Consider the following 24,966-nt stretch of genomic DNA (forward strand, 5'->3'; position numbering starts at 1 on the left):
GCCCTCCCGGGTCCGCGTCACGTGATGGGGCTGCCTCACGCGGAGATCTACAGTCACGTGACTCGCGTAGACCCGGCGCGCAGCTCTAGTGGATTTGGAGAAAGCTGGAAAGAAAAAGGTGAGGGGCCTGTGATTTAGCTCAGTGGTTCTGCCGCCTGCCTTACAAGCGGAAGGACTCGAGTTCGATCCCCGGTACCAAAAAAAAAAAAGAAAAGAAAAAAGTGGGCTGGGGAGGGCCGGGCAAGGAGGGGGCGATATCTGCTGCCGGGTGAGTGGCCAAGCCTGAGTTTCCCCGGTTCCCGCGGGCGGCCGACTGATCGCTAGGCTTTGTGTACAGAGGATCTGATTACGGGGAATAGGCTTTACCTGCGAGGTAGGCAGGAACCCTCTCACGTCGAGAAAACTCATGGAGGCTGCACACTGCTTTGAGTCCATAGTCCGGGGGCCTACCGCCGTAATGAGAGCTTCCGAGCCCCAGCATTCCCTGCATCACAGTAGGCCTGTACTCGCCGTCAGGTGTTTAGTTTGACTCTAAGACAATGAAGTGGAAGGGGCCTCTTCCTACCACTCAGGAAAATTCTTTAGAGAAGTTCCGTAATCCTTATCTCCACTGTCCTCTTCTGACTTCTCACCCTGTTACTGGTGCTGAGCGTTGTTCAGTTTTGTTTCTCATTGATTTTGGCGCACTTATGTTAGTGTTTGAGAAAGTAAAGACGTTACTTGGTTCAGTATGTGTGGATGTTCAAACTAAGTATGTTTAGCCGGGGATTTAGCTTAGTGGTTCCGCTTCCTGCCACGCAAGCGCAAGGTTCCGAGTTCGATCCCCGGTACCAAAAAAAGAAAAGAGAATAAACAAACTGTGTTTCGTTATAGTTGAGTCTTTGAGTCTTTTTTTCCTTGTAGTACTGGGAATGGAACCCAGGGCTTCACACATGCTATACAAGAGCTCTACCAGTAAGCCACACCGAAGCCCTTGATTTTTTTGTACCAGGAATTGAACTCAGGGCCTCGCGCTTGCCAGACAGGTGCTGTGCCACTGAGCTACGTCCCCAGGCCCACCTGCCCGCCCTCCTTTTTTTCTTTCCTTTCTTTTCGTTCTTTCGTTCGTTTGTTCTTGTTTTTTGAGACAAGGTGTCTAGTCCAGGCTGGCCTCGAACTGTGGGAAACTGCGACCCCGTCTTTTCTATCAAGGGATATAAACAGGACTGCCCCCGTCTTAAACTTTGTTTCAGGGCCGGAGATTTAGTTCAGTAGTACCACCGCCTGCCTCGAAAGTGCAAGGTTCCGACGAGTTCGATCTCTGGTAACCCAGCCCCCCCCCCCCCCCCGGAGATTTAGCTCAGTGGTTTCGCCGCCTGCTGCGCAAGCGCAAGGACCCAAGTTCGATCCCCGGTACCAAAAAAAAAAAACCACTTTGTTTCACCCTAGGTTGCCCTCCGCCACCCCATGTACCAGAGTTGTAGTTGTTACAGTTACAGGAACCTGGAAAACCTCATGCCAAAGACTTTCAATTCCCTGTGCCCCCAGACCCCCTCAGCTACTCTGCCCAGCAACGCTTCAGCCTGTACCCCCTTGCCATATAAACTAGACAATCAGGGTAAATTGTGAACCTTTGAACCAGCCAGTGGGGAGGTCAGCTACCCCCGCGGATATATAAGGAGCTGCTGCAGGAGCTTGGTGTGCTTTCTGCCTTGCCCTAGAGTGCGCGCATCCTTCTGCAGAAGTAAACTTTGCCTTGTCGAGATTTCTCGGTGTCTGAGTGGTTATTTCGGCATCCACAAATTGAGGCTGGGGCTTATTGCCAGCAGAACTCACAGCAGTCTTCCTGCCTCAGCTTCCCGAGTGCTGGGATTACACGTTTGCACCACCACACCCAGCAATCCTTGTTTCTTAAGGACAATAACTTTACATAACATTTTCACCTTTCATATGTCTTCCTGATGGAACACTTTCACTGATATTTATATATTGGTATAAATTCTGTTGCGGACAGTTTGGAAATTCTCATTAAAAACATGAATTGTTATGGCTTGTATCTAGATGTCTCCCCAAAGCATCATGCAGTCATAGGTGGGGAGTTTGTAAAGTAGCTGGATTAGGGCATGTGAATGTGGAATAAAGGTGTGATACTGTGATTAAGGATGTGGATAACAGAAGCTCCATCCTGGCTGTGGGTGGCACCAATCAATAATCTTACACCCTGGATGGAATATAAAAGGATAAAGGGAAGACAGCCTTGCTGTTGCTGCTTTGCTGTCTCCTCCCTGCCTGCCATGGACTTTCTTCTCTGCAATGCCTCTCTGCCATGCCACCCTGCCTTGGAGCCAGACACTATGGACTGAAATCTTTACAAACTGTGAGCTGAAATAAACCTTTCGTCCCTTAACTGTGGGTGTTGGGTATTTTGTCTTAATAAGGAGAAAAGTAACCAAGACATGAATGAAACTTATCTTTCATATATACATGTGCACACGTAAAATAATGTATGTATAAGCTTGTTCACTGCAGCATTGTTTGTAGATTAGATAAAAAACTTTTTTGGGGTACCAGTGATTGAACTCAGGACTTCACACTTGCCAGGCAGGTGCTGTGCCACTAAGCTACATCCCCAGCCCTAGTCAGAAAACCTTAAATGTCCACTAGTAGGGGACTGATGCAGTTAAGTGTGGTACGACCATACAATCCAATACTATGCAGATGTAAACTATGGTTTCCTATTATTTGTGTAAAAGTGAGAAAATATATTATTTGCTTGAATGTGTATACAATGATTTGGAAAAATGCAAAGTGGCAACATGACATTCTTGAGGGGAGGAAGTGGTTGGTTGTGAGATAGTAGGAAGGTTTTTCCTCTGTATCATCCCTTTTGAATTTGCATCATGTTAATTAAAAATATGTGCAATTTAGAAGTAAAAGTAATTTATTTTCTAGCAGCAAAATAGCACTTTGGTGATACTCCCTAATTTCTGGCTGCTAAATTAAGGATAGTTTCCAAGTACGAAAGGAAACTTAATAAAAGAGCCTTTGTTTGGAATATGCACAGAAAATAAAAGATGGAGAAGCTGTTAGCAAGGAAGTCAACATACTGAGGGGGAACTATTTCAGAATTCTCCTGTTTTCTTCAAGGGTACGGTCTTAGCCTATACAGTATTAGGTGTTTAACAGCAACAATAGCCTTCCCATACTAGAATATTTCCACCCATGGATGTCTGACCCAGACTTACTCTGTTTCTTAGGTACATTCAGCGCTGGGTCTGGATAAGGTGAGCCAGTCAATCAGGTTCCATACATTATCTTGGTTTTATGGTTTGGACACATGGAGTGACTGTGTGACTGTAACTACTGAAGATTCTCAGTAAGTGAATACGGGGGATTTGCCTTGAAACCCCTAAGTCAGTGATGGTGAACCTATGACCTCCATGCCTGTTATCAAAAGCTCTAAAAGGTTTGCCATCACTCCCCTAGATCAAATATGGGTGTAATCTGTAACTAGTCAGGCCAAATACATTGTATTTTTTGTACTGCCAGTGTGGCAGACATGAGAATACACCTCTTAGGGAGTTAGTGTAATCTAAGTGGGCCCCTACTGATGATTAGAGATGTATTCCCTGAATTTGTATCTAGGGTGAGGTCACACCTCCCAAGGGCTGGTTCCTGCCCCTGACTGAGGTCAGCTCAGATAAACAAGCAGACGCTCTCCAGGGAGAAAGGACAAAGGGACTTGTGAGTGTATAAAAAACTACCCACAAAGGGCTTTGCTGAACCTTCCTTAGATTGGAAGGCAGCTTAGGACAGTTCTCGCTATCCTGGCTTCCTCTTTCCTTTACCCGGTCAGACTTGAATCAGGGTCTAATGGCTTGCCCTGCCTTCTCTGGCTTCCTTCCTGTTTTCCTTTATATATAACCATTTCCCCTAATAAAACCTTTGCACATTTCATTTCATCTGGGCAGATGCTTTCTTGAGGATGACTAACATACAGGACATTTAGGAATTTCTTTGGGTTCTACTCATTTGTAGTAATCTTAAGAGTATATAAAAATTGAAAATAGATGGCTGATAGAGATGTTAGTCTTTAATTTTTGATTTACTGGTAGGAGAGGGTTAGAATCAGATTCTTGGCATCCTTGGCTTTTAACCACAGTTCAGTACTGTTTTTGTTGTCATTCATTCTATGGTGACTAGCACGTTACAGGTCTTAAACCAGAAATAAGCAGCTAAGGAAAGAAGGTAATCATTATGTGATGAAACTTAGCATGGTCCTCACACTTGCGGAGGATGTGTTATGTGCTAGGCACTAAAGAACAAGTAAATGATAAAAACATTGAAGTGTGTAGTGCAAAGTGCAATTGCTGTGGATCTCTTTATTTCCTCATCTAGGAAATGGAGTTGATCAGATGATCCTTAGGTTTCCTTCTGGCTCTGTACTCGTTTCAAACTCAGATGCTTCCGGGGGCCAGTGAATCCAGTGAGTCGCTCCTGGTGGGGAAACGAGGAACTGGAGAGCAGAAGCCCCTAGAAAGGACGTACATGCTTTTGAGCTGTGGTCATTGTTCCCACTATGCAAGGCCAAATAGAACAAGTTTGTGGACACTTGTGACCTCCAGGTCATCAGTCTGTGACTTCTAACAGTTCCTGAAGTACACTTTCTTCATTCTGGTTTTTATTTATTCATGCATGTTAGTAACAGAATGGTGAAATCTGTTTTGGCAAATTGATAATGGAATTTAATGAATCTGGACCGTTTTTAGCCCATTAGTCCCTTCTCTTTCTTCCCTCTTCCCACTGATCCCTTGCCCCACTTCCAATCTACCTCCTACTTTCCTGTCATCTCTCCTTTACTTGTTTAGATTTCTCATAAGCAAAAATATGCATTGTTGATCTGACTTTTAACATGATGGTCTCTAGTTTCATCCATTTTTCTGCAAATTGTATGATTTCACTCTTTATGGTACAACAGTACATTATGTATATACACATTTTATCTATTCACTTGTTGCTGAACATTTAGGCTGTTTCTGCAGCTTAAGCTGTGAATTATGCCACTGTAAAAACAGGTATGCATATATATGCTGGTCCCAAATTCACAATCCTCCTGCTTCGGCCTCCTGAGGTGCTGGCTTACAAGTATGTGTCACCATGTCTGCTTCCTTAAATATACTTGTAAACTTAAAATAGTTTGGAAGCTGGATGTGATGGCACACCCTGTAATCCTGGCATTCCTAAGGCTACAACAGGATTTCGAATCCAAGGCCAGGCTGGGCTACAGTGAGGTCTACACTATGTATGTAGGAAGACCTGTCTCAGGGGTTGGCAGGGGGAGCCAATAAAGAATCACCATTTAAGGAACACCTAGCTCTCATCACCTGCTTAACAGAATATTACCTCTTCAGAAGTATTCAGAATTAACATTTTATTTATATGCTTTTTTTTTGAGATAAAGTCTTGCTATGTAGTTCAGGTTGGCCTCGAACTCACTATGTAGCCTAGGCTGGCCCTGGAACTCTCCTGCCTCAGCCTCTCAAATACTGAGATTACAAGTGTGCCACCTCACCCAACTAATATTGCCCTTTTTTTCCAATTCAAACTCCAAGGCCCAGAGGGACTGCCCTTGAGAAACTTCAGCATGAGTCTCATAAAGACAGCCCTGAACTGAAGCTTCTGTGGCTTTTTATTGACAGAACCAGGAAGCAAGGATAGAGGACAAAGGATGTCAGTGCAGGATTTCATGTAGGGGAAGGAGAAGAACAGGGTAATGTCAGGGTGGTCTGTCACATGAATGGCCTTAGGGCCAATCTAAGTAATGAACTGGAGTATGGGGAGGACAAGGCCAGAGCATTCATTCCTCAAGGCAATGTATTTTAATCCAAATGTGGACTTGTGGCCCTGTAGGGTATCTTTTCATCTCTAACCATGCATTCCAGGAGGTTTTGGGTGTGCAGCTCCAAAGTCCCTTACCTCTACACATCCATCTCATTCATACCTCAGGCCATCGTCCCCACAGGGGTCTGGAACTGGTTGTTATAAAAGTTAATCATTGTATATCCCTGTGAATTTTGAAAATTATTTGAGTTACCTTATCATGGTGTCTTCCATCTTTCATGGGATGAGACAGGCTAGGTAAATATAGGACTAACAAACACTGCCTTTTTAAAGTTTTTACCATGTATCTGTACCATTAAGCTGTCATTAGTTTTGCGTATTTCTGCACTTTAAGGACAATTATACCAGATGTATTCTCCTGTACATTGGCTTCCATTCTTTCCTATCTGCTCATCTTAATTGAGACATAACTACATTGTTGCTATCATTGTAACTTATTTCACTGATAGTGTTTCATTATATGGATAAATTTAAGACTTATTTTTCCATTCAACAACTTTGGACACTAGTTTGTAATATTTTGCAGCTACAAAAAGTGGCTCTAAACCTTTTGGTACATGCCAGGGTCCTGCCCTTTTAAAATCAGTTTTGAGGGCGGGATTTAGCTCAGTGGTTGTGCCGCCTGCCTTGCAAGCGCAGGGTCCCAAGTTTGATCCCTGGTTCCAAAAAAATAAAATAAAATAGGGCTGGGGATTTAGCTCAGTGATTCCAGCCCCTGCCTCGCAGGTGGAAGGTCCTGAGTTCGATGCCCAGTACCAAAGCAAAACTAAAAAAATCAGTTTTGAGACAGGGTCTCCCTAAATCACTAAGTTTCCCAGGCTGGGCCTGAGCTTTCAATCCTCCTGCCTTAGCCTCCCAAAGTGCTGGGATTACAGGTATGCGTTACCATGCCTGACTCCACAGCCAACATTCTCAAAGCAGTGTTTTTCAAGTATGAGTTGTTAACCATTAATGAGTTAAGAAAACAATTTAGTGGGTCAGGACTAGCACCTTTTTAAAAAAAGTAAGTAACTTAGGATAGATACCAGATGCATCTCACATTACAGTCCTGTTTCATGAATTTTGTGTGCGCGCGCGTGCGCTAGGGATCCAACCCTGGGCCTTGTTCACCCTAATAAACATTTGCTTTGCCACTGAGCAACACCCTAGCCCATCTCATGACACTTCGGTTGTAATGTGTATATATTCTGCACATGTCCACACAAAGGTATCCTTTCAGTGTACACCTCCACCAACAGAATCTAGTCTGTTCCATATCAGCCCAAGCACTCATATTAAGCTTTTAAATTCATGCCAATCTGGTTGGAGTGAAATGGTTTATCATTTTGGTTTTAATTTACATTTCCCCAATTACCATTTAAGGTTTGTTGGCCTATGGATTAGTCTGTAAAAGGATCGTTTTCCCAGTTGTGCAAACTTTATCCAACACTTTCAAGAACCTTCTAATTACTAAATACTATTATGTAGTAATTTCTCAAATAAGGTATCCATGCAACAAATAGAGAAAAATAAGTTGTACTGAGAAGCTGATGGTAGCAATTCAATTAGGTTCATTCACTGACCTGTACATGCCAGATTGTAAATGTCTATGATTCAATTCTGTGCCTCAGGAGAATCTGGAATTACTGTAGGTCTTAATCGTTTGGAGTTGTGTGCACTCAGCTGAGATTATTCGGGTTAAATCTTTGAATGCCAAAGTGTCTTCTATACTTTCTTTTATTATTATCAGTCTTTGCATCAAGATACATAGTAATGATAGCAGGTTTCTTTTTAAAGCTTAGTATTAAATATTAAATATCTTTTCCCATTTTAATTTTACATTACTCTGCCAAGGGAAAAAAAAAATTAAAACTCAAGTTATCTGAAGCCTGGACACACTTCCATGATTAGCCGGGCTATGTAAAAGTTGTTGGCTTTATTCTTCCTGCTGTGTAAAGCAGATCTAGGCCCTAGAAAGATGGGACCAGGTTATAATTGTTTTTGAAAAGTGAGCTACAAAAATGGATGGCCTGTTATAAGGCTGGTTACAAAGTAAGGACGGGGGCAAGGGAGGGACATTTTTCTTTCAGAAAAAAAAAAAATTTCTGAAGTGTCCCAGTCCCTAATTTTTCCCAAAATGGTTGGAGGAGGGGGTAAAATCTCAACATGAGCTTCGAAGTACTGTCTCTGGAGGGACCAGTAAGTAGCTGCTTTGCCGAGGAGGGTGACTATGGAGTAGAGGAGTGACTAGGTTGGCCCTCTGCACCCTCCCTAGGTGGGGAATGGAAATGGAAAGTCTGTTGCCCAGTGGCTGTCAGTGAGCTGACGCTTGATTGGTACTGAATTCTCTAAGAGGTTTCTTCTAGAAACAGACAACTCAGAGTCTTCCTCTCACTTCAGCAAAGAAGTTGTCTTTAAAAGCACTTGGGAAGTTGCTCCTCCACCATGCAAGTGGGAAGGCTCAGAGCAGGGAGTCATCAGTACAGCCACCCTCTAGGCCGTAACGGAATTCCTGCAGGTTGGAGACCCCGTAGAAGTGGACAAAGGCTGCTGCAACCACCAGGACATGGAAAATCTGATGAGACTGGAACTGCACGAATAAAAAGAACAGGGTAATGGCAAGGGGAATTAGAACTAAGTAGGAGAAAGCATTTTCTAGCTTTTCTTTTCATCATAAAAGTGACATAGAAAAATTTTAAAAACTCTTATTAGTACATGTTTGCAGTACATAATGATTACATTTACTCTAGGGAATTAGTACATGTACATAAGACATTCTGATTCTTTTTCTTCCCCCTTTCCTCCACATCCATCATAGAAAATTTTAAAAAGTTTCTATCAGAGATACATTTTAACATTGGCTATTTCCTGCCAATGTACATACCTGTACACGCAAACGATATCTGACCCAAGTCTCTTAACACCTTTTCCTAAGACCTTTAAGCTTGAGATGGGCACTCACCATCACAGGCCCTACTGGAAGAATCAGTTCTTACCCATATGTCAAATTTTCCGGGAAAGAAGCGCTCAGGAATACGAGCAGCATAAAGGCCAGCGCCAGCGATGTACATCACAGCCATGAGGAAGAACCAGCCCATCTGGCCCACTGTGGTGGCCTTGACAAAGCCCTCAGCGATTGTAAAGTGCATAGTGGGCACAACACCACTCAAGCCAAGTCCCAGGAACACTCCTGGATAGGGCAGACATGAGATGGTCAGGCAAGGAAGTAGCTGCTACACAGCAGGGTCTGCTGCCTTACTCTGGAATCCAAAGTTTATGGTAAGTACTGTAGCTATTTTTAGGTGAACAGCACACGTTTAGAAAGCTTAGCCTAAAATGGGTTAGCAGTCAGCAGGTAGTTCAGCACATGCCTATAGTCCCAGCTATTCAGGAGGATCACAAGATTGAAGGCAGCTTGGGAAACTCAGTGAGACTGTCTCACAAAACCAAAAAATACCAGCAAACTGTTGGGCCTGGGGTTATAGCTCATTTGTAGAGTACTTTCCTGGCATATGCAAGGCCCTGGATTTGAGCCCCAGGACTGTAGGAAAAAAAATGTCAGAACTCTGATAGATGACTTGGGTCAGATCCTAGATGGTAGGGCTTCAGCTGGTCCTGAGCCAGAGAAGGGTGGGCAGGTTTCCCATCACAAACATAAAAAAGCCAAGTAACTAGGCCTCTTGACCACATGATGGATTGATTTACCCAGATGAGCAGTTGTGCACAGCTTCTGGGACATACAAATAAGGCAAGAACAAAGGAAAAGTGGAAACTGTCTGAATACCACCACACTATGCAGAACTAGGGGGCAGGGACTACCTTCTCCATCTTTGCATATAGCCTTGTTTACGCAGTGCCTGCCAAATGGGGGGGTGCCTGATAAGTATTTCTTTTAGCTGAAGGTTAAAACATAGCAGATATTAAGTCTACAAGGAGTGATCATGGTGGGGCACAGCCTGTGATTATAGCACTCAGAAGGCTGAGGCAAGAGGATTGCTGCAGGTTTGCGATCAGCCTGGGCCGCAGAGTGAGTTCAAGGCCAGCCTGGACTACATAATGAGACCCTGACTCAAAAAACAAAAAGTCTAAAGGAGCTGAAAACTATGATAAATGGTGGTAATTACAGTGATTAATCAGAGCTTCAAATTAGAATCCAGCTGAGACAACACATAGATGCTTACGCTCTTAGCTATATTACACAGTTAACAGTGTTTAGGCTCAAGGTCTTTTTTTCTCTCACGAAAACCAGCTTCCCATTCTCTTAGTAAAGTACCTATGATGTTTTATTTTAGTATCTTGGTCTGAGTATTTAGGATTCAGGACCTACTCTTGCTTGCTGTATTTCTGAACACTCTTAAACCAAGCATAAGAGCACTCATATCTATGGTTGTAGCTAACTGACCATCTGGGTAATCATCTGTCCTATTATCAACCTACTGAAATATGAGATTAATGTGACCGAGCTTTGGAAACTCACGCTGTTGTGAAAATCCCAAACACACAGGTATCAGTGGGGTTCCCAAAGCGCACACCATGGGAACGACCTGGCAAGGCTCGAGGCCTAAATCCTGCTGAGGTTTGTGCTGTCCTCCTGCTTACCTGCCCTTGTCTGCCGGTGCTTAGGAGTGGCGAACCGGTCCCACTGTGCTACAATGATGGCAGAAATGCCCAGGACACAGACAATGGAGAGGTAGATGAGCCGAGGCTGTGGGGAGCAGTAGAAGGAATAATACAGCCAGGGGACAAAGCTCCCCATAATCAGCAGAGCGATCCCTGAATAGTCCAGTCTAAAAGACAGCCACAAAAACAAACAAATCAGTGGAAGGAATGAAGAAATCTCATGGCTCATTTAAGTGGTTCTTTCTGTTCTCCACCTACTCCCAGATTTGACCGTCCCAAGTCTCTCCTCGCTTCCTGTACAATCTATCCCATATCCCGATTAAAATTTCACAAGGTCAAACATTCTTATTTTACAGTGGGAAGTCCCCAAGAATCCCTGCTCGCAGAACTCTATCTCTTTTCTTTGGAACCCTTCTAGCAGACACTTGAATTTAGACGTCTGTCACAATCCAGCTGGTTCCCAGCATCATAGGAAGAGCTCTGAATAATTCTTTTTTTTTTTGGTACTGGGTAATCCCTCATTTTGATAGAACCAGTTCTAAAACAAAATTCTTGTACTGAGAATATGCATATACAGTAAGTTCCTGACTTATGAACAAGTTCCATTCCAGGAGAACTTTTTTTTTGGTACCAGGAATCGAACTTGGGACCTTGTGCTTGCTGGGAGAACGTTTTTAAGTCAGACTCGTTCATAATTCGACACAGTGCATCTTCTATGATGCACTGTGAAAGTTGCCAACTCTAATGTTCGTATCTCACTCAGGAACTTACTGTAAGGGTACTTGGTTTGCTGTGGTGTTTTGGAGTCACAGTGTCCCTATGTTCCCCAGGCTGGCCTCAAACTTCTGGGCTCAAGTGATCTTCCTGCCTCAGCCTGCCAAGTAGCTAGGACTACAAGTGCAAGCCACTGCACTTGATTGGCACCCTTTTCATAATGAACTCTTGTTACTAGTGTTATTGGGAAAACAAAATTTATCACCATCATTTCCAAAGCCAACAGTAATAAAAGCAAGCACACAGGGCCGGGGATTTAGCTCAGTGGTTCTGGCACCTGCCTTGCAAGCACAAGGTCCTGAGTTCAATCCCCAGTACCAAAAAAAACCAAGCACACAAACATAACTCCAGGCTCAGAACTGGGGATTAGGAAAAGCATCAGATGGACACCTGGGCTTCCAGCAATGCCTGGCCAGCAAAGATAAGCTTTACTTAACTGGTGGAGAGGAGATTATTTGCCATGCCCTACTCTGGCCAGGGCCAGTAAGGTGTATTAGTATTGGGTACCAGGTCTTAGAAAGCAACCCACTGGCAGTCTGTTTCACAAGATAGTACTATTTAGGTAGCAAATATATCCCACAGTCAGCTTCCACTGTCATGGAGATTGGTCAATATTTTCATAAAGTGTTCAGAGAAAAACTTCATCATTTTGCTCTATCTGTGGAACAGGAAGCTTTACATTAGGTATACCAGGCCCCTTTGGGAGTTACAGGGTTTCCAGTGTCCAGTTAGCACTGGGACCACCAGATGTGACAACCGTGCACATGTTCTATCCCATGGCTGTCCTTTCAACTCACTTGGAAAAAGTCCGTGAGACTTTCTCTGAATGACAATAGACGGTGTGAAAGAGCCAGGAGAAGCTGAGGCAGAGCACTGCACCCAAAAAGAACATTCCAAAAACCACCTTCTCCTGTAGAGGGGCCATGAAGTACATATTTGGTCGGAGCATGGTCAGGATTCCCAAAAAGAGAAAGAGCACAAAACCTGCAGGAGGGAAAGAGAAGGAAACCTGTGAGGTAAAAGGGAACACGTGCTGTGACAGCTGATGGCTTTATATCCATCAACTATGGAGTGGGAACTGTAGTCAGAAACTTCAGAAAACATGGTCACCAGTCATTCAAACTCAGACAGAAAGACTGGTTTTTGAGATGCTGGCATTTTGTTTTTATAATGAGAAATTCTGAATGAGTCACCTCTATCTAGACCAGTTCTACCAGGAATCATAAGAGAACATCTAGTCTCAGATACTCGTTTCTAACCTTTTTTTTTTTTTTTTTTTTTTTAAAAAGGAGGAGTTTGGTTCATGCCACCCTCAGTCTTAAAGAACAGTAATCAAGGGTCAACCAAGGTCAATGGTACCACTGCAGAGCAACTTTCTTCTTCCTTCCCACGGACCAAGACTGTATGTATATAATCCCTGGACAGTTAAAGGAGACAAAATATTGGACTTTTCCCTCTCCAAATCACTCACCAAGTAGATGGGTCCAGATGTTGCCAGTTTCTGTATGGATGCGGAAGATGCTCTTGAAGCAAGCCCGGAAGGAGGGCATGGGTGGCCGGTGGCCATGTAACAGGTAGTCATTGTCCTTCAGCCAGTCAGGGAGCACATCATATGGGATGACCCTCCAACGCCCCTCCCAGACCTAGAATACATACAGTGTCTCTAGGAAGGGCCCTGGAGAACACTACCTGCCCCAGAATACTACACACCAACTGGTGAAGGACAGCCAGTGTAGGAGGGTGTGGGCCAGCCTGGATGGTTCCAGCTCATAGTGGGGAACCAGTTAGACTAGGAGATGGTCAGGACACAGCACAATAGAGAGATAATAGGAATAGAGAAGTTCAAATACTTCCCCAATTACATATTCCATTGTTTCAAAAATATTTCAATATGTATGCTAATTTCTTTCCATTTATACTATTAGTTTATCTTAGTTTGCTGAAAAGAAAGTTTTGTGTTATTCTATTTTTTTTTTAAGAATCTTTGGTTTATGTCTTGTACTGAGTAACTACTTTGAAGACAATGTAGGTAGTGTATTAACTACTGTTATTATTTTGTTACAAAATTTTGTTTCATTTTTTTTCATTAAAAAGAGCACAAATGGGGCTGGTAAGAACTAATCCTATTTTGACTACTTCATTAAAAACTCCCTTTGTCCTTATTTCATGTTGTTTATCTGGGCATGTTTTACTCCTCAACCTTTAGACTATATTGCACCTTTAGACTCATTGAAATTTAAAAATGTAGTGAATGAAAACAAAGAAATTAGATATGTTCTTTTAAAAAACAGAGCTCCCTTTTACTCTAAGAGATCGCTTCCTGCTCTATCCTTTTACCCACATAGATTCTTTCTTACAGGGCTGGGCCAACATCTTTGTAGAGCAGGGGTTCTTCATCTAGGATCCATGTACAGTAGATAGAATCCAGAGAATAGACGAAAACTTGTATGAACAAAGTATCTTATTCTTATTTACGTCTAATTAAATACTACACTCCCCCCAATTATAAACAGAGCTAGGTGCGGTGGCACACACCTGTAATCCCAGCACTCTGAGAGGCTGAGGGAGGAGGATTGCAAGCCAGGACAACTTAGGAGGACCCTGTCTCAAAATAAAAATGGGGCTGGGGATGTAGCTCAGTGTAAAGGCCCTGGGATCAATCTCTAGTACCAAAAAACAAAACAAAACACCAACACATATCAGTAGTAATAGCTGAATCTGTGGCTTTGTCATCAATAGAAATCAAGCATTTTCAGGGTTAAGGATGTAGCTCAGGGGTAGAATGCCTGTCTAGCACACACAAGCCCCTGGGCTCAATCCTCAGCATACCAAAATAAAACACAAACCAAACCAAACATATATTTTCATACTATTTCATAGTTTTTTTGGGTTTTTTTCTTGGAGGACAGCCTTGAACTTGCTAAGTTGCCCAGGACGGCCTCAAACCCACGCCTCTTGCCTGCAGCCTCCTGGTGCTAGGATTACAGGCATGCACCAGCCCAGTGTCCTTCATACACTAGTTTTGCACAGACCTCAAAATCTCATTACTACCAGGAATTTGACATTTTAATAAAACATCTTAAGGCTTCTCACATTAATGCATATTGGATGTATTATTAATAAAGGAGCCCACCCATATTACTAGATAATTTAATAATTCTGATGACTGCCAAAGGGTCCCTTACCACACACACGCAAAATTAAAAACCTCTGTTTTAGAGTATTTTTTTGAACAATGCCCAACACAGTAGCTGGTAAAAATACAGCCAGTCTTCACCTTAACCAAAAAACAAGCCCACCCACAGAAGTAAAAGCTCTTCACCCCCACGCAAGCCTGCCAGATGAGAACATCCGGAAAAGTCTGCTGCCCTTTCCCTTCCACGACAGAAGCTCCAGGCTGCACCTTATACACAAACTCCTCCATCTTCTCCATGGCATGGTGGGCCTGCAGAGGGAGTGTCAGCACCCGCACCTCCTCCTCCTCTTCTTGGGGCACTGGGCATGTTTGCTCATCTTCAGCCTGTGGAAAAAACCAACCAACAATCAAAACTTCAGGGAGTCACCTCATCAAGTGGACCATTCCTGATCACAGAAACCCAAATGCAACATGTGCTACCTCAGCAATCCTACCCAGGGTCCTGCGGCTCTTCTCCAGAAGTACGATACTTACTGAGTTTACAATGCTGCAGTTCAAGGGTTACTGATAGTATGCAAGTGCTGGAATGAAAGTTCTACTCAGCACTCAGGGACACAGAATGGCTCTCCAGGCCTAGGTATTCTTTACTGCCAAATGACCCTTTTTCTAGGGCAAGCGGATCTTCGTTTTCCCCAATTTTCCCAATAATCTTTCTCTTCCAGGTCACTAAATTTTCCAAACAATGAAAAAGACATAGTCTCCAAGATTTCCTTAAGAACAATCCTGTTTTTCATGGTTGTCTTTTCACTGGCTCTGGGGATGCCATCATGACTGCAACTCTGTATCCACGGGAGCTCCCTGGGCTGAGCCTCAGAACTGTTTTCATACCATGCAGCAGTACTGACTCCTGGGCCCAGCCAGCTCTCCTGGGGGAGAGCACAAGCGTATAAAGGAGAGAGACCTTTCTCTAGGTTTCAGGGCTCCAGACCAGAGCCAGGAAGCCTGGCAGCTCAACTCCTCCTTTGGCCTATGCTCCTACTCTCTTCTGCAGGCACATGGTCCCTCTTCGATTTTGTGGTACAGATTCTGGCCTGCCTACCCCAATATCCATTCTCTCTCCTAATAAGGTACAAAGTCCTTGGTTTTATTCTTTTTTTTTTTTTTTTTGGTACTGGGGATCAAACTCAGGACCCTGCGCTTGCACAGCAGGCAGCGAACCCACTGAGCTAAATCCCTGGTTTTATTCAGAGTGACAGTGTCATTACAGTTTTACTCAGGTCCAAATGAAAAGGCATTTCCTAACTCTCATTGCAGCTGAATATTGGTATGTAACTAAATTCTGGCACAAGTGTTGGTAAGTCCCTGCTGATGCAGCCTTTGCAAGGCAGAGTGGGCCCTTCTTCCTGTGGAATTGTGGACACAATGGAGGAGCTAGGCACATGCCTGATAGTAGCAGAACCTCCCTATCAGCCTTGGGCCAGTTACTTCCAGAATCCTTTTACTTGAGACAGACTTCTAATTTGTCAAAACTACAGGGCTCATTTTTATATGAGAAAATGAAAAAATGGAAACAGTCTTTGTAAATAGGGAGGGATGGAGGGGTTGAAGGGAGGGTAGGGGAAGAGGAAAAAATAAGAACCAAGAGAGATTATGTAAAGGTGCAAATTTCCAATGATGAATGTCATTATATTGTATACCTAAAATGTACCAATAAAACAAAAAACAAAAAACTACAGGGCTTTTTGTTTGTTACATGAAGTCAACCCTAACCCTAAATGCTTTCTACATTTATTCATAGAAATTTACTGATTACTTATTAGATTTCAGGCCTTGTGCTAAGCAGCGGAGTTATAAAAGTGCCAAGCATTTTGGGGGGAGTGAACTCCCCAAAGCTTACAGTAGGAAAAACAGACAAAATGATACTTATGGACCTCAATATGTTCCCAGTGTACATGAAGGTAAGACTTTAAAAACCAGAGACTAGTAAGACCCACGGAGAAGTATCAGTCAAGAGAATGAGTCCTGGGAAGATGACTTACTTTGGTTGGGTTGGCAATTACCCGCTTGCCTTTCTCTTCTAGAAGAGGTCCCAGTTCAGCCAGTTCCACTGTGTCAGTTTCCCTGTTACTGGCAGGAGTCCCAGTGCCCTGTGCTGCCACCGATCCTTTGTGGGAAGACATCTGGCTGGTACCTTAATACCTTGCAGCTTCAGCTTGGGGGAAGGTTGGGGTCCCTCAGCCCCAAGGGGCAGAGATCTCCCTATGATGGCAGACACTAAACGCAAACACAAACATGAAGCATGTGATAATTTACTCCTCTTATAGTTTCCTCCCCAGAATTCAGTGTTGAGTAAGACATAGCTAATTAGCCCACACCCTACCTCCAATTCTAAAAGCTAGTCTACTGCTTAAATCTATTCCTTGTCCTCTCTTTCACAACTTTACCCAGAATTTCATAATTCTTACAGATAAAGCTGAAAATACACATAACACCTATTTGCTTGTCTTCACAGGATCTACAGTTACTGCACCAAACTGTTACTACAGAAAAACAGGTACCCATTCCAAAGTTCTTCCCACCAGAATGGAGCCCATTTAGTGATGAGTCTTGTCTGCTGTTCCTTTTTTTTTTTTTTTTTGGTACTGGGGATCGAACTCAGGTCCTTAGCTTGCAAGGCAGGCTGTGGAACCACTGAGCTAAATCCCTGGCCCTTGTCTGCCATTCCTAAAACTCATTCTGCCCAGCTTTGAGACTGACAAACAAAAAGCCAACACTTGGCTACAATTACAAGATCATCTAGGTTTAGAAATAATGTACCAAATGAACTCAGCTGGACTTTATCTACAAATGTCCTGACAACTGGACTTTGCATATGAAAAGAACGTGGTAATAGGATAGATACTCAGTGGTTAATTTCTCTGCAAGATCTACTAATTCTATTTTAGACTTGGAGCTTTGGTTCAACACTTGGATAACAAGCTTTCATCACTTCTCTTCCTAAAGCAAGCAATAACTTACCTGGAAGCAGGAAGCTGAAATAAGGAGGTAGCCCCATGTTTGCCCCTTGCCACACAACATACCTAATAACTGGATCCACAAGAGTTTGTCACAACCACCACAGCCTATAATCTAAGCCTCAAATGAGTTTTCTAGTTTCTGAAACACAGCTACATAGATCCACAGAAAAAACAGAGAAACCCAGATTTTAGTTTTCCAGAAAGAGTCTCAGAAACACTTTGGATTTTGAGCCAAACTTTAGGAAGTAATCTTTAATCACGCCCCGGGGAGGTGTAAATAATACAAAACAGAGCGGAAAAGTTTCCAAAGATTTCTACTATGTTGTAAATCATGTTTCCTCTGTACTCCCTTTCAGAGACAAAAGCTAATACAAAGCTAGAGATAAAAAGCAATGACCATAGCTAGAATCTTAGCATTTTCTTGCATGTTACCAAGCTCTCTGATGTTGGGAAGTAAACACGACTTTCCCCCAGAGACATGACACTGTACATGGCTGTTCACTATACATACCAACATTTCTGAAATCTTGTACTAGTTCTATCCAAAAGTACTCATAATTCTTTCTCAGGGATTATAAATGGGCATAAGTAGTCAGGTGTGATGGTTAATTTTAGGTGTCAACTTGTCGAGATTAATTAAGGGATACCCAGATAGTTTGCAAAATATTTCTGGTTATAGCTGTGAAGGTGTTTCAAGAAGAGACTGGCTTTGACTTAGTGGACTTAGGAAGGAACCTCTGTCTGCCCTCACTCAATGTGTTTGGGCTTCCTCTAATCAACTGCGGGCACGGACCAAACAAAAAGGGACAGGAAAGATGAATTTTCTCTCTCCAAGCTCTAAGACTCAAACTGGAACCCTGTCCTGCCCCGAACATAAAGAACTCTAGGTTCTGCAGGCTTTGGGCTCTGCAACTTACAACAGCAGCCCCCAGTGTCTCAGGTCTTCAGCCTTGGACTGACAGTTACAAATTGGCTCCCTTGGTCCTGGAGCCTTAAGTCTTGAACTGAGCCACACCGCTCGCTTCCCTGGTTGTGTAGTTTGCAGATGCCTGTTATCAAAGTTAGCCTCTACAGTCATGTGACTCCATTCCCCTAAGAAACCCTCTCTCATCTATCAAATCTTATTTTTCTTTCTGGAGAACCCCAGTGCTTTAATTTGCCCTCAAGTGAGGGCGATCCTCAAATTTCAGAACAGTCATGGTCATTCTATGCTCAGCCCACGAGCACAGCAGAAAGCAATAGGCAAATCCAGTTCAAGAGTGACAAAGACAACTCCCTGTACAGCAGAACTTTACATGGTGTCAACACAGTTCCTCCTCCTGACAAGATAGATGGCAGCACACACTCATAGTCAACTAACAAGCTCAAGAAGAGGAAACTGGAGGCCTCTGAAAACCTCAGGAGATAGGCAACCCACGTGAGAATAAACATTGGGAAATCTTTCTTAATAGCTGACCTCAAAACATATTTCTTCAAAATGAAGTGCTACGAATACACAGCTTTACTAGGGAATCATTTATACCACTGAAAAAAAAATACAAATAGCTTTGGCGTGCCTTTACGAAGTCTGAAAAGTGGCACACACTTGGTTAAATACTGCTACCCATAATGTAGACTAAGCTACCACAGGGGAAACAAAAAATCAACCACCTAAGATTCTGGGACGAAATACTACATAAGTGATTATTTCCATTAGAATCCACATTTTAAAATGAATGAAGTGGGGCAGATTCCACCAACAAGAATATGACTTTGCTTTCTGCTACTAGGCAAGGTTTGTGTGCTTTTTCTTGTGTTGTGGGACTTTCTCTTATCCCTTCCCCCCAGAATGACCCAACACATTCTGTGAATATTGAAAGAAATGTATTTAGTCCTAGGACTCTAAGGCCTTGTGCAAATATGAAGTTGAATAAGTTATGTCACCATCTTCAAATAACCTATAATTAATTAGACGGCATAAGGCAGTGATATCCAAATGAAGTAATACAATTTCATTGCTCCAGGAGGGCAGTGGAGGGAGAGAACCCCTTAACTAGAAAGGCCACACACTAAATTCAGTTATTTTGAGTGCTGTGTATCTGTTTTACAGAGGTAATGAGAATATAGAGAAATCTGAAGTTGGACAATTAGGATCCAAAGATCAGAAGCAGAATCCAACTTAGCATTCTTACTAATTTATTTGATCTGAAAAGCTTTTATGCCCTCAAGTCTCCTGGGCATCATCAAAAATTTTTTTCCTTTTTTCTGTCCAAATCATTGTTAATTATTGATTCCCTCCAGCTCCTCTGTCACTGGCTTCTATGCCCCTCCCATCTTCTAGACCCAGAGTCACCAAACCTAACACACACCCCAGTTAAGTCACAAACCAGCCATCAGCTACAACTCATCACACAAAATACAACATGCATTGAAGTACATACACTGGAGGGCAGTGGAGATCATGTCATCCTAGTGAGCAAAGTCCACTGTCCAGCTTGGTCTTCTAAACTGTAGCAACACAGACAGGAAAGGGGGAGACAAGGATCGGAGGTCTGGCAACAACAAAGAGCAAGTAATACTTGGCCCTGAAAATATCACCTCTATAGGGTAGACCACTCACAGACAAGTTTTACAAGCGTTTAGTCTTATATAAAACCAGCACAAACCCCTAAGGTGTTAAGACTATTCTAGGAGACACAGGAGAGCCAAAATACACTTCGACTTTCTGCCAGCTTTCTGTCCTTATGTATTTTATAGGAAACCTTTCCTCTCCAATTTGCCACACCCAACACAGCACATTATAATTGAGCCAAATTTCCAGGAGTGTATTTCTGATGGGATTTCTTTAACTCAAGCTAATAACTTTTAACCACTAGGCTTTCCAACTGGATAAGCCTAGAAATTAGACAGCAAAGCTGTGGAGGCTGGGAGGTGTTTGTTCTCCTACTAGTAGGATAATCCTGTGCCAAACTTCGAGAAAAGGTTGATTCTTGATCACCAGTCACTTAGCTGGAGTGTTATTTCCCTAACGGTTTTTGGAGACATTTATTCTATGAACCAATTTCTGAGTTTTCCAGGCTGTGACACACTCTTCCCCTGGAATCAAAAGATCAAAGGCTCTAGGGGTTTTTATTGTGGGTTCCTGAACGCTTAGGAGATTCTGTGCATAGCTCTATGTGTAGCTTGATTCTTACTGCTCTAAATCAAGACCAGCATAGCAGTATAGACAAAGAATCACCTCCTCCACATACTCTTTTTTTTAGGGAGGGTAGTTTCGTAGCTCTGTGGGGGAAAAAATGAATCAAGGCAAAGGCCTATGTTTGAAATCACCAAATTCTAGCTGTGGGAACTCAGCTCTCTTACTTGATGCCAAGTGTCAATGATTTAGACTCTAATGGGTAAAATCTAACTTTCCTTTGTAGCTCTTCTCTAGTTAAAGCTATCCCAACAAAAGAAGGCTTTAGGTCTTTTTGATTTCAGAGACAAGTAAAATTTTCTAATGCCACAACTACAACAAAAACCAATACAGACATATGACGGATTTTCACACCAGCACCTGTTATTAACACTATCTTTAAATTTAAGGTACAGTACAGACACAGGGTCAATACAGTTGCACAATACAGCACTCACTTTATACAGTGTAACCCAGAAGCCCCAGGGAAACAAAACTAAACTACATGCATGCCTAAGAGCCAATCACTTGGAACTAGTTTAGCTAGAGGGCATATTCAAGGATCTTTCCAATCCAAGAGGGCTACAAATTTTACAAACATTAATCACACTCCCAACATTTCTAAGCATTTGTTCTCTATTTCCTTAGGAGATAAAGACAAAGGAGTCAAGAGGCTTGCAAAGGTTGCTGGCCTCTATTTTAAGAGGGAGAAATAACTTTGGCTTTCTAATAAAAAAGGGTGAGTACCTTTAAGTGCTGGAGGAATTCAGATGAAAAGCTCAATTTTAGTTGACCAGGAAAGTTTTGTGAAAGGACTTTAAGAAAAGATACTGACAGGCAGAGAAGGGAGTAGGGTATTGCAGATATATACAAGGGTATAAAAGAACACAGCCCCCAGGCGTGGTGGGGCAGGCCTGTAATCCCAGAACTCTCTGAGGCAGGAGGGTCCTGCAAGTTTGAGGCCAGCCTGGGCTACACAGTGATTCAAGGGGCTGCCTGAACTACCCAAAAACAAAACAAAACAAAACAAAACAAACAGAAAGAAGAAAGAAAGAACGAACGGATGAACACAGCCTGTAGGGCAGTGAATTATCCACTTTTCCTTACTGGGGTCTCAGACACAAGTCAAATTGAGGCCACACTAACGAAAGTGAAGACAGCCTAAAAGCCTCCTTCATCCATTGGCAATGGAGAGCCTATTGGGGTTAATGTTGCTTCCGGTTTTCTGACTCTCTTAGCAGGCAAGTGGTCATGTATTTATTCCTTAGGGAATCACACAATTTCTTGACCACTGACAACACAATGCTTTAGATTCCACTCTGCAATTAGATTGTTTTTTGAAGGTCTACCTTAGGATGGGACTTCACAGATAACACCAATTTTTAAGGCTAATTTCCGAGTACCAACTGCAATATGGATACAACAGAAATTTTTCCTGGAATAAAGAAATGTAGTGGCTGCAAGCCGGGAACCCTGACATTGCAATCTGCTCAGCGCCACATTGTCTAAATCCCTGCCAGTGTAAGACACTATGAAACCTCAGGAACAGCAGTTACACCCTCAGCCTACCCTGTCAGTATCAAAAGAGAAAAAGCACTGAACAGAATTCACTATAACTTCAGCTCAGAAAGAACCAGCCATTACTATCTTCACTGGATGTGAGAGTGGCCTACATATTCACCTCCGTGTCTTCCAGCCTGTCTTCCAAATACTGGAGGGAAACAGCATGGTAAACCTAGCAGAGTACAAGGCCTCTTACAGGCCCGCTGACAACTCTTCTCTGCGAAAATTCGCCCTGTCAGTTTCCCATTTTCCCAGGAAGCATCAGAACGCGTAGGAAAAGCACTTATCTATTTTGTTTTCTTAAAAAACCGAGGGCTTGAAAACCCAATTTCTCAAATATAAAATTCTAGGTTTCTAAGAGAACGAAATCTCGGTATTTTCCAAAGTACAGTAGTTTAGACTTTACTCGAATTTCAGCTTTAGGATTACTTTAAACCCATAGATCGTCCGCGAACCTCTCCTTCGACTCCACCAAGGTGGGGGTGCTGGCGCGGTTTCATCTGCCAAAGACTGTGGGTGAGGAGCCCTGGGCTTCGCCGGCCACCTGGGCGGGGGTCTCCCCTAGGCCCTCGCCCCACTCGCGGGCTCAGCTCCAGGGATCGCTCGCGTCCCGACCCGGGCGGGAGCCAGGGCGCCTCCAACCGCCCCCCATCCGCGGGGCCGAGCGCGCGGCACTCACCGGGGCTCCGGGGCCGGGGACAGCGGGGCCGAGAGCCCGCCCGAGCGCTCCGAAGAGGCCGGAAATGTTTACAGCCCGCGTGCAGGGAAGCCGCGGGCCCAGCCGGCTCCTGCACGGCGCCCGGACCCGCGGGACCTCGGGGCGCGCTGCCCCCGTCTGTGCCCTCGCGGACCGAGGCTGGGGCCGCCCGGGCCACGCGCTGGGGCCGAGTCCCGCCCCCGGTCAGCCCCGGGGAAACTTACGGCCGGGCGGGCGGTGCTGGGGGCCGCGGTCCCCCGCGCTACATCCCGCGGCGCTGGCGGCGGCCTGCGGCCCAGCGGTCCCAACGCTGAGCGGCCTCCCCGCGCCGGAAGGGGCGCGCGACCGCCGGCGTCACCTCCGCGGCGCGTCACCTCCGCGGGGCCTCCGGACTCTCCAATGCCGGGCGTTGCTCCCGAGTCCCAAGCACAGGCCGCTCTCGGCCCCGCCCCGTGCCGCCGCGCTCCAACCGCGCGCCGCGACCGCCCAGCTCCGCCCCCGCGCCGTCCAATCGCGGGCCGCCCTCTCAGGCACGAACCCAGGCGCGTGACGGAGCAGGGATTCCAGAGAATTAGACCAAGCTAGGGGAGGAATGCTGCGACTCCCACTAGCCGCGGGTTGCGTTTCCCCGTTACCCACGCCAATCCAGTCGGTTCGTCTCCAAAACACTTCCTAATCCCATCTTCTCTGGCCCCTCCCTCCCTTCCTCTGAGACTTACTCAGTGACTGCCACGTCCCGGGCACTGAGCTGGGCTTGAGTTTGAGCTCCTGATCCTGTCAGAGAGGGTGAAATTGCCTCTAACCAGGCTTGCTTGAGGACACGCCCTGCAGCTCCTGCCCGACGTGCTCCCCGAGAACGTATTCCTGGGAGACCATCTAGGGCAGTGCGGCCTCCTCGCGGCACAACACAGATGATTTTTTGTTTGTTTGTTTTTGAGACAGGGTCTCACTACTTAGTTCAGGTTGACCTTGAACTCACTAGCCCAGGCTGGCCTCGAACTCACGGCAGTACTCTTGCCTTAGCCTTCTGAGTGACGGGATTACAGGCGAGAGACTGGCCATTTCCTCATTCTCCCAAGCTGTCTTGCAGTTAATGTCACTAGATTAGAGGAAGGAACTCAGCACGAGATGGGTGGGGGTGGTGGTTCACGGGTAATATCAGCACACTGGAGGGTGAACCAGGAGGATCCCAAATTCAAGACCAGCCTGAGGGACTTCATGAAACTGTATCTCTGAATAAAAAGGACTGAGGTTGTAGCCCAGTGCGAAGCCCTCAGCTTCAACCCCCGGTACCTTGCAAAAAGAACAAAAAGCCTCAGGGTAATGGGGTCAATTCCATTATGCTGGGTAAAAAACGTGGGCTGTGGAGTCAGTCACCTGTGTGATCGTAAGCACATTATTGAATAACTACCTCAGTTGAAAATGGAGATTGGAGATGGTGCTTTTTCGTTGAGTCTTTGTCAGGATTGAGAGAATCCGTGCTCTTAGTCGGATGCCTGGCACATGGTCAGTGCTTCATAAATGTTAGCTATGATTGGCTTGACCGCTGTACAAATCCCCATCCTGCCCAGGTTCAGTTGTCTCTTCAGTGTGGCCCTCTGCAAGCTCGCTCTAATTCAGCGCAGACCTCATCTGCCGCCATTTCCCTCTGGCACCCAGGGCCAACGAACTCCAAATGCGAACTTCTTTCACCCCTTTCTGTTTGTGCGGGTCCTTTGCTGGATTGTCTTCCCTCCCACCGTCTGCCCAAGATCCAAGCAGTTTACAAGGCCCAGTTCTAGGTTTGACTTTGGCCTCAGGCAGAGTCATCTACCAGCTGCTGGCCAGCTCTATTTCCTTTGGCAAATCCTTAATCTTCAACTCCTGGCATTAGCATCAGGGTTAAATTGTACAACACGGAGTTTTTGCACAGTACCTGGTGCATGGCTGTTAATTAAAAGATGTTCTCTTTCTCTTCTTCTTTGAATCGTTTCTCAGCTCCCTTCCATCTGTACCTTGGATTTGTGCTACAGTATTATCACACTGTGTTGTAATAATTTGTTACTTGTCTATCTTCTACTGTAAATTCTTTAGGGGTTTTGGTCACAGTTGTATCTGCAGAGGTTACCACTCTGCTAGACATGCCAGGTCCTCAATAAAGTTTTGT

At 44.4% G+C, this 24,966-nt stretch overlaps 1 protein-coding gene and 1 long non-coding RNA gene across 4 annotated transcripts; one reads left to right on the top strand and one right to left on the bottom strand.

The window, feature by feature from the left end:
• Positions 1-7: 7 nt before the first annotated feature.
• On the top strand, positions 8-14,572 carry LOC147823187 (uncharacterized). 2 transcript variants are annotated; one of them, XR_015444229.1, is made up of 2 exons: positions 8-118; positions 12,543-14,572. It is a non-coding gene; the product is annotated as an uncharacterized LOC147823187 (long non-coding RNA). The 2 variants fall into 2 exon arrangements; XR_015444228.1 differs by having other exon boundaries at positions 24-3,355.
• Adipor1 (adiponectin receptor 1) lies at positions 7,579-23,216 on the bottom strand. Of its 2 annotated transcripts, XM_013078621.3 has the most exons (9): positions 23,045-23,216; positions 19,827-19,893; positions 16,429-16,663; positions 14,657-14,773; positions 12,725-12,896; positions 12,051-12,237; positions 10,459-10,646; positions 8,856-9,049; positions 7,579-8,449 (listed from the first exon to the last, which is right to left on the bottom strand). In XM_013078621.3, the coding sequence occupies exons 3-9, from the start codon at positions 16,567-16,569 to the stop codon at positions 8,321-8,323; spliced, it is 1,128 nt and encodes a 375-aa protein (XP_012934075.1). In that variant the 5' UTR covers positions 16,570-16,663; positions 19,827-19,893; positions 23,045-23,216; the 3' UTR covers positions 7,579-8,320. The 2 variants fall into 2 exon arrangements, with proteins under 2 accessions (XP_012934075.1, XP_004862263.1); XM_004862206.3 differs by lacking the exon at positions 19,827-19,893.
• Positions 23,217-24,966: the final 1,750 nt, after the last annotated feature.

This window comes from Heterocephalus glaber, unplaced genomic scaffold (genome assembly GCF_053883595.1).
Source record: "Heterocephalus glaber isolate CG9 unplaced genomic scaffold, H.glaber_assembly_v1.0 deba00001600, whole genome shotgun sequence".
Classification (NCBI taxonomy): Eukaryota; Metazoa; Chordata; class Mammalia; order Rodentia; family Bathyergidae; genus Heterocephalus; species Heterocephalus glaber.